Source organism: Diabrotica virgifera, chromosome 6 (genome assembly GCF_917563875.1).
Source record: "Diabrotica virgifera virgifera chromosome 6, PGI_DIABVI_V3a".
Taxonomy (NCBI): Eukaryota; Metazoa; Arthropoda; class Insecta; order Coleoptera; family Chrysomelidae; genus Diabrotica; species Diabrotica virgifera.
Window position 1 is genome coordinate 102,456,435 of NC_065448.1, and position 15,371 is coordinate 102,471,805.

The 15,371-nt window shown below is 32.7% G+C and overlaps 1 protein-coding gene across 1 annotated transcript; it reads right to left on the reverse strand.

Annotated features, from left to right (window-relative positions):
- Positions 1-3,243: 3,243 nt before the first annotated feature.
- On the reverse strand, positions 3,244-4,533 carry LOC126886136 (UNC93-like protein MFSD11). The gene has a single exon (XM_050652983.1). The coding sequence runs from the start codon at positions 4,531-4,533 to the stop codon at positions 3,244-3,246; it is 1,290 nt and encodes a 429-aa protein (XP_050508940.1).
- Positions 4,534-15,371: the final 10,838 nt, after the last annotated feature.

A 15,371-nucleotide genomic window follows, 5' to 3' on the forward strand; every position in this document is an offset into this window, starting at 1 on the left:
TTTATGTAACAAAAAAAAAACAGTACAATCACCTATTATTTTTCTTTCAAGACAAAATAAGTAACTCTTTTATATGTATTTTAATAAGAAAATATTTACACATCTATATTTATATTGTATACATTTCATATTAATTCCTCTATGTATCCACATTATATAATGCAATTTGGTTTTTAATAAATAAGTATCTAATATTTACACTACTGTATCTATTATTGACATAAAAAGACCTAAAACCATATACATATACATGATAACATAGTTATGTACTATCATTACGTACATTCGATACATTTATTTCGGCTAGCTACCAACGATCGGTTATTAGAATATCCCGGTTATAAGAATATTTTTACTTGGCACGAAGGCTATTCCAATAAGCGGGTTCGACTGTAATATATAGGCGTTATGTATAATATTAGGAAACATACAATTTATTAACGCCATCTATCAACAATTATTCTAAAAAATGTCTCAATTTTTTTTCATCAAGAATACAAAACTGTAATGAAAAATAGGGGCTCTAATTTAAGATTTTAGAGTTACCCCCTCCCCACCTTCAGGAGGTAGAGTGGAGGGGGGGTAATGTTTGCTGCCATTCAATAGACTTTTGAAAAATATTAAACAAGTATTTTTCAGTTTTTCGATCCAATGTTTATTTTGCGAAATGTTCGACCGTCCCTTTATTTTCAGGACAACTTGGATTTACAGGGTGTTTGGTAAAGAATGGGCCGTAGCTTAACCTTAGATTGCTGTGGTTAAAATAGGTCGATTTAAGCTCACGGTTATTAGACTTTATTACGGTTGTCTTGTCCGACGGTGGTGGGGAGACTTATTATTTTTGACTTTGCGTCACAAGAGTTTACATTCCCATATTTTTAAATGATTTTCGATCATTGAATGTGTGTTATTGTGTATATATGTGTATTATTTGTGTTATTATGAAATAATTTGACAAATAGTACACATTTTATCTTATACCGGGTGGTGATTCGTAAAAAGGGCCATAGGAAACTCAATGTAAAATTCTGAATTGTTGAATTCCTGCTTCCCTAATTATTTTACATCAAAAATCATGAGAGAATACTTGTAGAGAATTAAAATCTGTATTAAAATCAAAAGTTAAAATTGTTCTACGATTTAAATGCATTACAAAATTTTGAAAAATATGATACATTTGCCACAATAGGTATGCATGTAAAAGTAAGGCCACACGTTACTATTTAACTGACAGTGCTCACACCATTGACTGAATAAAAAAATCTTTATTATTAATCCTTTCTCCGCAACTGAGGGTATCTTATCAACTGTATTGTTTTTAAACAATAGATGATAAAATAAAAATATTGACAGTTCAAAAATGTGAACATTATTGCATTGTGTGTGGCCTAAGTTTGGGCTGAAAACTAAAATGTATTACATTTTTACAAAATTTTGAAATATGTTTAATTATGTAGACCAATTTTAACAGTTATTTCCAATACAGATTTCAATCCTCTACAAATAGTTTCTAATGTCTTTTGATGTACAATAATTATTAGGGAAGCTGGAATTCAACAGTTCAGAATTTTACATTGAGTTAATGCAAAATTTTGACGCATGTCAAAATTCTCAATGTGTTTTAATTGTATTCATTTTTTTCGAATCCTGAGAAAAATAATAAATATCTTTGAAAAATTTAAACACAGAATGAAAGACTACATTATTACTGAGGGCTGAAAGTCCCTGAAAACTTCTATAATGTTTATTTTAATAAGTTACAGGGCTGAAAATAAAAGAGAAGTGTGATATTTAATTTCAAACATTTCATTCAATAGAATCTGCTTGTTTATTTTAAGGGGCTTTCCGCCCTCGGTAATAATGTAATCTTGCATCCTGCGTTTAAATTTTTCTAAAATTCTTGGTTTTCTCAGGATTCGAAAAAAATCATATTACGATTCAAATGACAGTAAACTCTTGTGACGTAATCTCACCCTTAATGTTCATTGGTTAGTCGATTTAGGCAACCGTAGTAATGTCTAAGAACCGTGATTTAAGCTAACTTACCTCAGTACAAAAGTTGATAATAACCGAAATACAGGGTGTTGAAGTTAAATTTTATTTTTTTTATTCTTGAATATTTCCTGACAGGCATGGGATAACAACACGAAATTTGGTAAGCGGGGATTTTTTGGGACAAAAAATCTAAATTCGCCACGAAAAATGATGTATTATCCAGAGGGCGTCACATACGTCTTTCAGTGCTCATTTAATACGTTCTGTTTTTTTTATCCGCCACTCTACATACATACCTACTTTTTGAATAAAAATTTTTATTCCCTTAATATTTTTACTTAAGGTATACTACATTCATCTCGCTAAACTCAACCGTTTTTGAGATAAACTCATTTTAAATCTGCGAGGCAACCTAATTTTTTGCATATTATCATTGTAGTTACACCCGAAAAATAACTTAAAACCATAAAAATTTATAAAAATGTATCGCATATTTCTTCAAATGGAATTTGCGATGCAATGACATAAATATGAGAACTGGCACAATTATTATGGTTTCAAGTTTATTTTTCGGGTATGATATTATGCACAAAATGATATTATGCTACAATGATATTATGCACAAAAATATGTTGTATCGCAGATTTAAAATGCTTTTATCTCGAAAACAGTTGAGTTTAGCGAGATGAATGTAGTATAACTTTTTTAAGTAGAAATATTAAGAGAATAAACATTTTGGTTCAAAAGGTATGTATAGTGGGAGATAAAAAAACTGAACGTATTAAATGAGCACTGAAAGACGTATGTGGCTCCTTTTGGGTAATACATCATTTTTGGCCACGAATTTAGATTTCTCATCCCGAAAAACCTCTGCTTACCAAATTTTGTGTTGTTATCCCATGCCTTTTAGGAAATATTCAAGAATAAATAAAATAAAAATTTAACTTTGACACCCTGTATTTCGGTTATTATCAACTTTTGTACTAAGGTAAGTTAGCTTCATTGGATCTATTTTAACCTCAGGAATCTAAGGTTAAGCTATGGCCCATTCTTTACACCCTGTATTTGTAGTAAACAAATATAAATAATGTAGAATGAAGAATAGAAAATTTCAATATACGAGACTACTTCAAAATAATTAATAAAAATATACATTGTATTTATTCTTTTTTTAAAAACATACATACAAACATAGAATATATTTTCTTATAACAAGTAATCCATTATTTTTTTTAGTCCAAAAATTTATCACAAAATTTCATTTTTGTCTCTCTTTTCCAACACCTTACGTTTCCAAGAAGCATCCACTATTATGAAAAATACGGTACTTAGTATTCCTAATCCAAAAAGCATAGCGAGCTTGTAATAAAGACCTAACAGCCCAGCGGTGACAAAATTAATTACTATTCCAACTTGTGTGAAGAATTGCAAAATGGCGAAGGCCGAGGAAGCTTCTTCATAATAAACTATACCAAGTGAACTAAATATAACATTTGAGTGTATACAATCTCCAAGACCTAAAAGAAACGAACAGAACATGGCAAGCACTGTATTAGTTTGAATAATTGCTGGTTCATCCGTATCACCAAATGGAGAGTTATCTGGGAGATTAATAAAAATTAATATAAAACTTAAGCTGTGCACAAAACAACCTACTCCTATTAAAACACTTCGACCTAAATAAGCGACTTTTTTACCGAAAATACTTATTACACTTCCTGCAAATATTTCTCCAATTCCTACAAATATACCGGACATACCAACTAACTGCTTACGATTATGTAGTTCTCTTGTAAAACCAATGCAAGAAGAGTAAATTCCACTGTAAAATCCTATTTCTAATCCACTATATAAAAAAGAAAAAATTAGCAATAGCATATTTTTTGTAAAACATAATTTAGCTGTTCTTACAAGAGATTCTACTACACCAATTGTCTTAGTTTCACTGGTTTTTGATGGTTTTTTGGGTTTAGGAAGGAAGATAAATACGATCAGTGCAGCTGTACATAGTCCTGCTAATGTAGTCACAACGAGCGTTCGCGTTTCTTTGTTTATTTGTTCTTTTCCATTAAATACAACCATAACAATTATATTTCCAATCATGTGCAAACTGGTTATTATTGTAAATAATCCGGTATTTCTGCTAATAGTTGTCTCCGTAGAATTTAGCGTCAAATATTCACCTTCCGCTATCCATATTAAAGCGACACCCAATCCTGATAAACCACATGCTGTATACAAAATCCAAACTTTTTGTAACATGAATTGCAAAATAAATAAAATACTCAGAAGTGCACCCAAAACCATGGCCATCTTGGATCCAAAAGCGTTGATTATGGACGGAACTGTCCAATTGAATACCGCAGTGAATCCGGCGGTTATAGCCTGACTATAATATCCATTTTCTTCATAAGATGGAGCATCTCTCTTTATACTATTGATAAGCGTTTTTTGAATATTGGTCATTGTAAGTGAACCAGTAAGTAGCAGAAGAAATCCTACACTTAACAACAATATATTTCTTATTTTTGGATCCATGTTTTACACTTGAAACAACATTAGCCTACACAAGTAAGATGTTAATCACGTTTGCACATTTTAATAAAACTAATCAACTTTAAAATTATCTTTTTACTTGTTGTTTGACTTACAAAAAATTTTGAACTTTATAGTACGAGCAATATGTTTCAGAATTTGGTAAACTTAGGACAACAATTGGACTAGATTAAAAACTGTTTTATTACTACACTTTGTGCGTTCAGTGGGGGATCTAGACATTTGTCTTGGGTGGGGAAATTTTTCTTAGAGGGGGAACTTCCAATGAAACACCAATTAAGGGACATAAAAAAGATAAACTCATACTACATAAAAGACATAAATAATAACTTATATGTACATATGTGTTACCGGCCAAACCCGATTTCATAAGCGCGTTAGGATAAACCAGTATAGCCTAGGCCAAACTAGTTTGTCCTATATCGCGTAGGCCAAACTAGTTTATCCTGATATAAATACATACACTTCAGGCCAAACTAGTTTATCCTAAAGTGTATGTTTTTATATTAAGATAAACTAGTTTAGCCTAGTCTCAACCAATTTAATATAGTCGAAAATAATTGATTACATATTGGTTGCTGATTTAAACGTAAGTTTAGACGACAATATTAAGAGTTGTAAGAGTTTTAAGTATTTAGGGTAAATGATAAACCGAGAGGACACTTGTATGGAAGATACAGAAATGAAAATAGTACTAGTACGGAGAAAACAAGCCACAAGAGCACTCCATGCAGTGATATGGAAGAACATTTTAACTAAAGAAAACAAAAAAGGATTTTTCAGGGCAGAGTGCTGAATATTACCCTACAAGAGCGGAAGAATGGCCAGTGATAACAATAATACGAAAGAAAATACGAACAGTTGAATTGGAGTTTATGAAAGGTGTCTACAAATTACCAGGTAGGATAGAATAAGAACAGAGGAAATATGAAACAGAATAGAAGTAGAATGCTCAATTACAAAAAAGTTGTGGTAGTAAAAGTAGAGCCCTGAAATGGTACGGGCCTGCAAAAAGAATGCCGGAGCACAGGTGGCCGAAAAATTACTGGACTGGGACCCGCGGAGAGGAAGACGGAGAAGAAGACCTGCTGTGAGATGGAAAACTCACATAGGAAATGCTATGATAGATAGAGACCTCAGAGATGGCGACTGGGAGAATGGAGTGCTATGGAAGACGAAGAACTCATAATGGGAAAAAGCCAAGAAGAAGAAAGTAATTCAGCGAACTAGTACAGCTTAATATAAATAATAAATTGAATAAAATACTTTGTTCTTGGAAAAATAATCATTTTTATTAAAATTATAATTATTCGTAACAAACAAACAATAATATTAAGTTATATTTGCGGTCGGACAGACAGACAGCCTGGGTCAAATTTCTCATCTTTAGTACCATCCTTGGATTATAAGCTTTCATTTGACACCTCATTTGTCGGACATCTTGGTTATTAAAGCACCCTATGTAACGCACAGCTGAATGTGGCTGAATTTTTATGTTTGTGGGTCACAGTGTTGCCATGCTGTTTTGTATAAATATATTTCTTTCATAATTTCAATCAATGTTAAATGTACCTACAAGAATATTAAAATAATAACGTTTACTTCTCCGTCATTATACTGGGTAAAATGACAAATGAGGTGTCAAAAGCTTATAATCCAAGGATAGTACTAAATGTGAGAAATTAGACCTAGATTGTCTGTCCCTTAAAAAATAAGCGTTATATTGGGGATTTCTAATGTTGACATTAAAAGTTGCACTATTTTTTTTTTCTATAAAAAATTTTGATCTAAGACTTACCAGAAAACTTCTTTGTACTCTTTACTTTAAAATAAACGTGATTAAGAAGCTAAATTTTAAACTTCGTCACACAACTTTTGCGATTAAACTTTGCAATGCACAAATCCGCAATAAAAACTTAAGGCAGATACCTTTGTCTTCAGAAATGTTACAGCTATATAGTGTAAAAATTTCAGAAAAAAATATTAAAATGGAACAGAGTTGTAGCGAGGTAAACGCATAAAAACGTGATTCCTTTTTTTTATTTTTAGGTTAAAATTGCGATTTTGATAATGTTCCCCCACATAAAATTCAAAATAAACTTCATTTTCGTTTTCAGCACCCTCGAAAATATAAAGTATGAATAAAATTAGCCATTCATCCCTCTGTGGTCAGTATCTCGAAAACTAAGCGCTTTTTTGAGGGTGTCACGCTCGTGTAAAATATCACAAAAATTGTAACGTGATAATATGAAAAAATAGAGAATACGGCAACGATGTCACAAGGGATGGTCGGATCGAACGCCAAAATCTACACAGACATATTAGGGTGCTTTAATATCCAAGATGTCCCATTTGTCATTCTACCTGGTACAATGACGGAGGAGTTGAGTTTACGCACAGACAGACAGTCGGACGGACGGACGGACAGACGGACGTGGATAATTCAACGTTTTCACATTTTTTCAAAATTGGTGAAAACAATATTAATTCGTACTCGATTTTATTTGTAAATGTATACTTTCTTTTAACCTTCCGACGACCAACCTTTTTTTGTTACACGGATGACCAAGGGGGGGAAAATGACCCCAGGTCAAAAATTTCAAAAATGACATTTAACAAAAAAATGGAGTTTTTTTTTATTTTTTTTTATGGCATGGACTTTATGTCATTCAGCCAGTCACAACATGAGTATTAGTGTCATGTGTAGTGTGTATGTTGAGTATATGTCTTGTTACTTTGCAAAGTCGACGTCATTAGCGTAAAACTAATTGGAATTACACATTATAAACGGTATTTTACTAAACATCAACTTCAGAATATATTTTTTATTCGTAAAATATAGGGAATTTTTTTTTATTTCAAAATATGAGGATACCTAGAATGATATTAAAGTCAACTAAAAAAATAATTGGTTAAAAATTGAAAATACTTTTGAATTTATTAAAGAAAAACATACGCCCGGGGTCACAATTTCCCTCGCTTGGTCATCCGAAGGTTAAGAGAAAAGGTTTTGGAGAAAACCTCATTATATCATCCTCATCCTTTTATTTATTATTTTTTATATTATTTAATTATACAAGAATATATTGATTTCTAGAATGTATCAATATCTTCATTCGATGTATCATATGATACAATATTATATCGATGTATAATTTTTTTGCCATCCCTGTTGGGACGGGATTTGGGAATTCCCCGCATGTAAAAGTCCTTACATGTGCTAAATTATTGTCGACTCGGCTAAATTGGTTTAGACTAGGCCATACTAGCTTACGCTGAAGTGTGAGTCTTTATTATATCAGGATAAACTAGTTTGGCCTAGGACAAACTGGTTTGGCCTGAAATCTGGTTTGGCCGGTAACATATGCATTAAATTTTCTTAATTTTCCTAACTAGCGTGTTTATTGGGTTGAATTTGTCTGTCTTTGGTTTAAGTTTTATGTCAGCTAATACCTACATTTTTATGTTTCAACAATTTCTTTCTTTAATTTCGGACCTTGTTAGGGGGGAAATTTCCCCATTTTCCCTCCCCGTAGATCCGCCTTGTGTGTGTTTACAGCTATTTATACTGCAGTGAAATCTATCTTTGAAACAGAAGTCTCTTTTTACGTGGCTATGTGTTTACGATTCATTAAGGCGGGTTGACATTACTAGTGAATAACGAACGTGGCTCACGCTTACGTATTTTGCCCGTGCTATTGTTAGATATTTTATTAGTCCATGTGGTGAGACCGCTCCCGTCTGAAAAAAATTTCTGATTCGGTTTCTTTGTGGATTCCTATTCAAAAATGTCCCATTTAAACAAATCTGAAGGGTGCCGGGCGGAATTTTTGGGCATAAATTGTTTAAATAATTTTTTTAAACAAATACAAAAGATCATGTTTTTTTGCTCTGAAACATATATTTTTAGATTGTTTGAGTCAATCTAAACAAGAAAGGTATCTTGTAATTTTTCTCAGAAATTGATTGTTTTGGAGTTATGGGCGATTTAAAATCTGAAAAATGCGAAAATGCGCATTTTCGAGGCTTAAAAACTCATATTTACATTAGTATATTTGAGGTTGCCAGACACTTAGATTGAGGACTGAATATTCAGCTTCAAGATTTTGAAGAGTGATCGCGACTAACTTTAATCTATACCGTTGTTTTTTAATTGTTAAATATGCGTGTTTATCCGATTTTTTTGCCGGTGCGGAGCGCTCCATTTCAGAAATCTCTTATTTTCCTCCAAAAAAGTATTTTTTCTAGATTCTTTGTGATATTCTAAATAAAATAAGTGTCTTGCCATTTTTCTCAAAAGTTAATAGTTTTTAAGTTATAAGCGATTTAAAATCCGAAAAATGACAAAAAACGCATTTTCGGATTTTAAATCGCTTATAACTTTAAAACTATTAACTTTTGAGAAAAATGGCAAGAAACTTATTTTATTTAGAATGTCCCAAAGAATCTAGAAGAAACATTTTTCGGAGGAAAATAGGAAATTTTTGAAATCGGATAAACACGCATATTTAACAATTAAAAACAGCGGTATAAATTAAAGTTAGACGCGATCACTCTTCAGAATCTTGAAGCTGAATGTTCAGTCTTCCATCTAAGTATCAGGCAACCTCAAAAATACTAGTTTAAATATGAGTTTTTAAGCCTCGAAAATGCGTATTTTCGCATTTTTCAGATTTTAAATCGCCTATAACTCAAAAACTATCAATTTTTGAGAAAATTTACAAGATACCTTTCTTGTTCAGAATGACCCACAAAACTCAAACATATATGTTCCGGAGCCAAACAACGTGATCTTTTGTATTTGTTTAAAAAAATTGTTTAAACAATTTCTGCCCAAAAATTTCGCCCGGCACCATTCAGATTTGTTTAAAGGGGACATTTTTAGGAATCCACAAAGAAACCGAATCAGAAATTTTTCCAGACGGGAGCGGCCTCACCACATGGACTATATTATCTATTTTCAAACTCGAGCAGTACATTTGTATTTATGCAATTCATAGATACAAATGTACTGCTCGAGTTTGAAAATGAGCGTGAGCCACGTTCGTTATTCACTAGTAATGTCAACCCGCCTTTATGGAGCGTCCGCACTCGTAAATTTTTGATGCGTATTAAACTAATGCTTCGTCGCAAGAATTTGCGTCGCAAGTTTTTCCCCGTGAGGACGCAGTGCTCAAATCATTTGATATTCGCTCGAAAAAGATAACCGATGGAGAGTGAGCGTTGTGTGCGTCGAAAATTCTTGCGTCCGATTTATGCGACGAACACGTCCACACTAGCACAATTTACTTCGAGCACGCAAATATTTGCGACGACAGTTTGTTTGATGCAAATTTTTACCAATGCGGACGCGCCATTACATGGTGATTAAGTTGAAAATATCAATTCCGCGCATATCTGTTACCATACCATTTTTCTTTACTAAAGGGTAATGCCAAAAAGTGAAAATAAAAGTAAAAACATAAATCAAAATGAAATATGGTAGGTAAGGATAACGTCAACGAGAAACCATAGTAGTTTTTATTACCGACATTTTTAATACGAGTATAGAGTAGGGATGGAGGTTTTTTACAAACCGATCAAATAAACCGGTTATTCCAAAAACCGGTGTTCGGTTTTTTTAATCAACATTCAATAACCATTAGGTTACAAAGTTACGTTTACATTGCACTTTAGTTAGTTTAAGATACTTCATTCGAATCGGTATCAATATTATTTATATCAATACTATTAAAAGAATATATAATATATAAAACGTTCAGTATGACTTTTAGCAGGGCATATCTGGATTCATTTCTCATAATATGTCTGAACTATTGTAGCTTTCGAGATTTGAGTGTGATCTCGGTTATTCTCCATTTTTCTTAGGACCTCCTCATTTACGACTCGTCAGTCCACGAGATCTTAAGTATTTTGCGATCAAGCAACATCTCAAATGCTTTCAATGATTTGCACATATCTTCCAGTGGTTGCTGGTGGGGTAAAATTTTGGGTAGGCCAAGCCAGCAAATTGCATATAAGTATGTGTAATACATAATATGCAAATATAAATTTATTTTTATGTAAAAAAATACTTAGAAGGTAACTTTAACAGATTTAGTAAAGCCTCAGAAAAACTCATTTTTATGTATCAATTATAAAACTACCGCACTATTCCAAGAAAAATTTTAGTAATAACAGTGAAAATCAAACAAATTTTTTTTCGAATTTTATGAATTTTTTTGAAGTCATTTGCGCAAACGTGCACTTGTTTACAATTGTGTTGTTTGTCTAAAAATATGTTACAATTATAGGTTATTTTACAGATGTTGTTATCAAAATTTAAAAGAAAATTTATATTAGAATTCGATAATTATGTTTAAAGTGGCATACGAGGCTGGGCGAAGGCCAGTTCGATTCGGGCCTATACACCAAGCATAACACGACAAATATCATTGTCCGACAAGCTGCTTAACTTCAAACGCTTTTTGTACGGAGATCTTATGTGAGCTAGGTCGGCCTGGTGCGAGCGGGCCTATTAATGATATTTAAAATGCCTGAATACGATTCGATGCTTTCTGTGATAATATAAAAACAAAGTTGTCTTAACGGACGCTGATGTATTGAGTGATTTAGTACATTTAAAAGTTATTTACATACTTTAACATAATTTTTCTTACCAGATTTTTCTAACATCTACCAGAACAACACAATAAAAGTAAAAGTGGAAGATGAACTAACTGACCCAATTGAAGCCGGCAATGGGATAAGACAGGGGATTCCTTGAGTCCTTTATTGTTCAACCTGATCATGGACGAAATAATAAAAAAATAAGAACTAAAAAAGGAAACCAAATGGGAGAAAAACAACTTAAAATAATCTGCTATGCGGACGATGCAATACTAATCTCTCAAAGTGAAGATGATTTATAACGTATGCTGCACCAATTCAACATAATCGCCAGAAAATTTAACATGTTAATTTCCTCAAAAAGGACAAAATGCATGGTTATAACAGCGGATCCAATAAGATGTAAATTGGAGCTGGAAGGTCAGATAATAGAACAAGTGATGGAGTTTAAATATCTAGGCATCACACTATCTAGCTACGGAAGGCTCGAAACAGAAGTGGAAGATCAAGTGAATAGAGCAAACAGAGCCGTAGGTTGCCTGAATGACACAATATGGATAAATAAAAATATCGGAAAAGAAATGAAAGGCAGAATTTACAAAACAGTCATCAGACCAATAATGATATACGCGGCAGAAACACGACCCGACACAGAGAGGACAAAAAGATTTCTCGAAACAGCGCACCGGAGATGAAAACCCTTCGAAAAATCGATGGTAATACTCTATGGGACAGAGCTAGAAGTACAGATATACGACGAAGATGCAAGGTGGATAACATTAATAACTGGGTAAGAAACAGAAGAATAGAATGGAATGACCACATAAGCCGAATGACAACAAATAGGGTAGTCAGGACAGCGAGAGACGGTTCCCCAATAGGAAGAAGATCAGTGGGAGGACCACGAAAACGATGGAACGACAACTTACTAGAGGCACATTGAAAAAAACAGACAGAGTCATGCCTATACAAAAAGAAGAAGAAGAAGAAGAACATAATTTTTGTATCTTTTTCAATTTTAAAATTCTTAAAATTATTGGGTAGGCCCGGCCTATCCTGCCTACCCCCAAAAGCGGCCACTGATATCTTCGTTCCAGATCAACGATTCAACACCGTAAAAGGGACAGAAAAGACGTAACATCGTCTCATTCTTTTATATCGAGAGCGAGGCTGTGGCTCTTGAAGAAGGCTGTCATCCGTTTGAAGATGAGAGCTGTTATATCCTGGTTGTTTGTCCATTCTTCATTCGTTATGATACCGTCATAGTTGAAGTTTACCACCCTTACTACTGGGGTTTGGTTGATGTAGATTTGACCTTCTGTTATCTTTTTCTTTCTAATTATCACGCGCTTTGTGTTCTATATTTACAATATTCCACAATTTTGGCACACTGATAAAAAGACAGTCGATCTAATTCGTGTCCAGCCAATACTAGGTTTGAAAAATAATATATATACTAGCTGTCTAGCTTATACATAGATGCTTTTATATCAGCTTATACAGGTTTGTGTGTAAATATATGAGGATGGATTAGTATATGGACCTCATAATATGTATATAAAAAAACTTCCTCATGTTTTCTCTGAACTGATTATTTTTTCCAGAGATAACTTATTCGGTTTTTCACCGGTTATTACGTTAAAAATAAAAAACCGGTTATAATCGGGACAAGAAAACAATCGAAAAAACCGATTCTTCCGGAGTAAAAAACCGGTTTTGGGTTATAACCGGTAGGTTTTTCCCATCCCTAGTATAGAGTATGCTACAAATGAACGGAATACATTCGTTATTGCGTAAACCGGCGACTTTAAGGGAAAATTTCGAAACAAATCGATTTTTATTTTTAAATTATGATTTTTTGGCGTACAAATCCTACTAGTGACGTCATCCATCGGCGCGTGATGACGTAATCGATAATTTCTTAAATGAGGGTAAGGGTCGGATGCTATCTGATTGGAAAGGTTTAATTCATAACTTTCTACCGATATAATATAAGACATACAGTACACATTTAAATGAACATCTGCTTCTCTTTTTTTCTAATCCGTAAACATCAAATTAATATAGTGAATTCGCTCTGCCAAGATTCACTTTGACACATTCGGAATGGGAAACATGCAACACAAACATTCCTACCTCACACTATTAACTGCTCAAATCAACTTAATCTTTCATTAAAAAAAGAAGAATTATTAGAAATAGTGGGAGTGTATACTAATCTCATAAAATTTTGTGGAGTTTATTTCTACAAAATATTTTTATTTTGTACAATAAATAATTTTCTCATTTGTTATTATAATGGTGTTTCATTATAATGGTGTAAATAAAAAATTATTGATTGGCGTAAGGTTTATATGTTATTTATTATGTCTGTCTACTATTAAAATATTGGCTAAGAGCAGGTTTGTTTGGTTGTGTATTAATTTACAGTCACGTCTAGCAACTGATCTTCCCAAAAAAGAAATTACTAACGTCACTAGACAGTTGTGTCTCAGAAAAGCGAATCGACTTTATTAATATTTTTTTCATATACAGTATGGTGCAAATGTTTGGAATAAATCCGATATTGCGTAAGCCAGCGACTATAAGAAAAAATCCTGAAACAGGTCGATTTTTATTTTTAAATTATGATTTTTTGACATGTATATCCTGCTAGTGACGTCATCCATCTGTGGGTGATGACGTAATCGATGATATTTTTAAATGAAATTGGGTATCGTGTGCTAGCTAATTTAAAAGGTTATTCAATTTTCTATTAAGTATTGTAAACATTCACATCATTATTTATATAGAGTGTCCACGAAAAATGATTTTGAATTAAATTAATTGACAAAAAAAAGGATGTATGTAATTTATTTAATTCAAAATACATTCTACTGCTATCAGAAAACAGAAAAAATGTTTATTTCACTAATAATCATTTAGGTCTGGATCCCGCGTATGAAAAAAAAGTTGATTAATAGCAAGCTAAAAATTTGTTAATAGCTTAAGGGTGTCTAGTCGGACAAACTTTGATATACGGGAACACTGGAATAGGGGAAGTTTTAATTGTGGAACAGGTTAAAAATTTGGAACGGTCAGACCACGAAAACTGCGCATGTATTTTGTCCGACAGAACAGACTTAAACTCTTCGAATAGAGATTAAACTCTCATGCAAATATCAGACTGCTATTTATCACCAAATGGGCGTTTTAATGAGTAGAACATGTAGAATATGTCAAATGCCAGGAATGGTGACAGGTGATAAATAGAAGTCTGATTTTTGCATAAGAGTTTAATCTCTGTTCTGAGAGTTTAAGTCTGTTCTGTTGGACAAAATAAATGTGCCGTTTTCGTGGTGTGACCGTTCCAAATTTTTAACCTGTTCCACAATTAAAACTGCCCCTGTTCCAGTGTTCCCATATATCAAAGTTTATCCGACTAGACACCCTTAAGCTATTAACAAATTTTCAGCTTGCTATTAATCAACTTTTTTTTCATACGCGGGATCCAGACCTAATTGCTTTTCGCTTAAATTCAATGTTCAAACTGCCGCCAAGAGAAATATAGGTGGCAGCTTGTACATTGAAATTAAACAAAAAGCAATGTTTATTGTTTTATTGTAAAAAACGTTTTTTTCTGTTTTCTGACAGGGGTAGAATATATTTTGAATTAAATAAAGTACATTCTTATTTATACACCCTTTATAAAAATAATTATGTTGATGTTTATAGTACTGAATAGAGAATTAAATTTCCTTTCAAATGAGCTATCACACGACCCCTATTCTTATTTAAAAAAAATCATCGATTACGTCATCACGCTCAGATGGATGACGTCACTAGTATGATATATATGCCGAAAAATTATAATTTAAAAATAAATATCGACATGTTTCAGGATTTTTTTTAAAGTTGCTGGCATACGAAATAACGGTTTTTTCCAAACATTTGCACCATACTGTATATACTTTTTGTTGAATCTATCAGGTCTTTGTTTACTTGTTTCTTTTTCAGGCTCTCCCATATAGATTTCCTTTCGATTGAATCAAATACTTCTTCCGTGCTTATAAAACTTTGTATACGTGTTTTTTTACAGGCTTTCTCTATTATCTGTTGCATAGTGAAGGTATGGTCTTGTGTGTTATGTCCTTTTCTGAATACGCTTTGTACGTCCCCTAGTTTATATTCTACTTCTACCGTGATTTTTATTTCTATTAGTATTTCATATA

Coding starts and splice junctions, on each gene's coding strand:
- LOC126886136 (XM_050652983.1), bottom strand. CDS start 4,533: ATGGATCCAAAAATAAGAAATATATTGTTGTTAAGTGTAGGATTTCTT.